The 2,536-nt window shown below is 29.7% G+C and overlaps 1 protein-coding gene across 1 annotated transcript in view; it reads right to left on the bottom strand.

Annotated features, from left to right (window-relative positions):
* The window catches only part of LOC107620483 (CTD nuclear envelope phosphatase 1-like), a 3,627-nt gene extending 1,696 nt beyond the window's left edge, over positions 1–1,931 (bottom strand). Inside the window, exons 1-3 of the mRNA XM_016322632.2 lie at positions 1,470–1,931; positions 634–762; positions 293–413 (exon numbers count right to left, since the gene is read on the bottom strand). Of these exons, the coding sequence (XP_016178118.1) occupies positions 293–413; positions 634–762; positions 1,470–1,724 (505 nt within the window). The 5' untranslated portion in view covers positions 1,725–1,931. The remainder of the gene's footprint in view (positions 1–292; positions 414–633; positions 763–1,469) is intronic.

The following is a 2,536-nucleotide window of genomic DNA, read 5'->3' as shown; positions in this document are numbered from 1 at the left end:
TCGAGATATACAATATATATTAAAAATATTTAAATATTTATTTATAAATATACGATAACTGATTTAACAACTTATTTTGTAATGTATACATAACATTTTTATTTCACAACACCATATTTTTGTAATGTTATTAACTGGTTTCATTTTTTTATTAGTGTTTCTCCTTAACGTGTGTGAACAACTGAGCATTGATAATTTGATAGATAAATATGAATTAAATAAAAAAAATTAAAGAATTCAAATAAAAGCAAAGATAGATAAGTTGAGAAAATTGGTAATCTTTGAAGCAAACCTTCAAGACCAGCAGTAAATAGCACCATGTCAGCAAATTCACTCAATTGCCTTAAGAATTCTTTTAGTCCAGGGCGCTCAAACACTGTAACATAACTAATTATTGGTTTTCCTTCCACTTCCTTGCCAAAACAAAAAATGGGAAAATAAAAACCTTCCATATGAATACATAATTATAAAAGAATACTTTAAATCTAGGCGAAGAAATCAAATACAAATATCTAGACAGTAATATTATTAAGTTTTTTTTATTATCTACGTCTATTTTAAGAAAACATGTAAAACAGACATAGATAACCGAAAAAAAATCTACGTAATATTTATGATAATTAAGTAACACACCTTTTCGGAACATACACATTCTAGATCAAAATAATTCAAACCATCCTTAATTGCTTTAGTACGTATTTCAGGTGACAAACTTGACCTCTCATATGCACATACTAAGGTTTCATCCAAATCAAGCACTACCTGCAATAATATAATGCATTTGGTGACATCATTCAAAATGTTCAATAAAAACATGAAATCAACAAGAATTTGTGAAATAATTCATGTGTTGGCTCCTTAATTTGTATATATAGGTAGATATACTCCTTTTTCTTTTGAGTTTGGTCTCAATATATTTTCTATTAAGAAATTTTCATTGGTTATATGGTTATATGAGTTCAAAATTTTTAGTCTTAAGTTAGTCAGATAGATGGTGTACAATAAAATATGATAAACCCATCAAAATTTTCAAAAAGAATACTTGTGTATATAAAACAAAAATTAGTTAAACGACACATATACTTATATATACAAATATAGAGTGACTGAATTGATGGCTGAATTTTGGTGGGCATATGAGATTTCTTTTGGCTTCAAAAACGTTGAAAGAAAACAAAAAAAAAAAGAATTGAGGCAAGTCCATCATTTGAAAATAAAAATACTATATTTTGAGTCATGTCTATATTTCAAGAGACAAAAAACACCGCATAAGTGGTAATGATATAAACAAATGATAATTTCTTTAGTACATAGTATAATTATCACAAAAAAAAGGGTGAAGATTATAACTAAATTGTTAAAGAATATGCATTGTGCATGGTATTTTACTTTTCTTTGTAAAAAGAATAACATGCACTTTTCATTAAAATTATCTATGTACTATTGTATGATCCTAAACAAATATTTACCGTGAGCCTCCGAAGAGGTAGAGAGACATGATGATAATGGCTACGATGGCTTGTGAAATGAAGAGGTATCTGGTGAATGGTGTTGGGAGGATGAGGCATATGACAATGATGATGAGAAGGGGAGAAAGAGAGTAATGAGTATTGGGCAAAGACTCCTTCAATTATCCCATAAAACATTTGGAAGAAGAAGTCCAACCAGTTTAACATCACCCTCCATGCGTACAAATCCTCTGCTTTAGTAGTCCACTCGCCCATCGAATCAAATCAAATTAAATTAAATTAAATAAAATCAAATCAATTATGATTGATTGGTCAATCGATCAATCGGTAGTTAGGTAGAGCATGTATCGTGAACTTTTGTTCTTTCTTTGTGTTGTTCCAATAAATTGGTAGTTATTATGGTTATTAGATGCGCGGTTAGAAGAGTAATAAGGAGGAAGATGTGTTCTTATGATGTGCTGTGTGTGCAAGAGTGTTTTGCCTATTTCGGAATAAAAATCACAAATAAGTTTTGGTTGGCTTAAACTATAAAAAGAGGTCAAAAATTAATTTGAAAAATGCCCATGTTTAGTAACTTGTCCCGTAGTGTAAATATCTTTTTTTTTATTGGTTACCCACGGTATCCCACAATTTAACAGGTCGAAGACTAATTCATCGCGAATCGGAACTCCATTTAAGAGTTTACCGCTTGCCATATAAATATCCATTACTAATTTGACAAAAAAATGTTCATTTTAAATTTTTTAGTTGTGGGTAGAAAATAAGATTTAAGATCTTTACAATTTTCTTTTTTTGGACCAAGAATCTTTCCAGTTTACATAACATCATAGACATTGATTAAGACTCAAAACAAAGAACTCTGCTATGAAACTGACTTGGGCCTCAGCTCTCGTTTTTGAATCAGGGACAAGGTCTCAGCAATTAAATTCAACACAAATGTATCTTTATTATTTTTTTATCTTTCTTAAATCCAATGAAAATTGGGCCAATACCAACTATTTAAGACCATCTATTACCCAAAACATTACAAAAGCCCAGAATGAATCCAAACCAAAGCTCCGAAAACT

This window comes from Arachis ipaensis, chromosome B10, assembly GCF_000816755.2.
Source record: "Arachis ipaensis cultivar K30076 chromosome B10, Araip1.1, whole genome shotgun sequence".
NCBI classification, from domain to species: Eukaryota; Viridiplantae; Streptophyta; class Magnoliopsida; order Fabales; family Fabaceae; genus Arachis; species Arachis ipaensis.
This window is presented reverse-complemented; position numbering and strand designations above follow the sequence as displayed.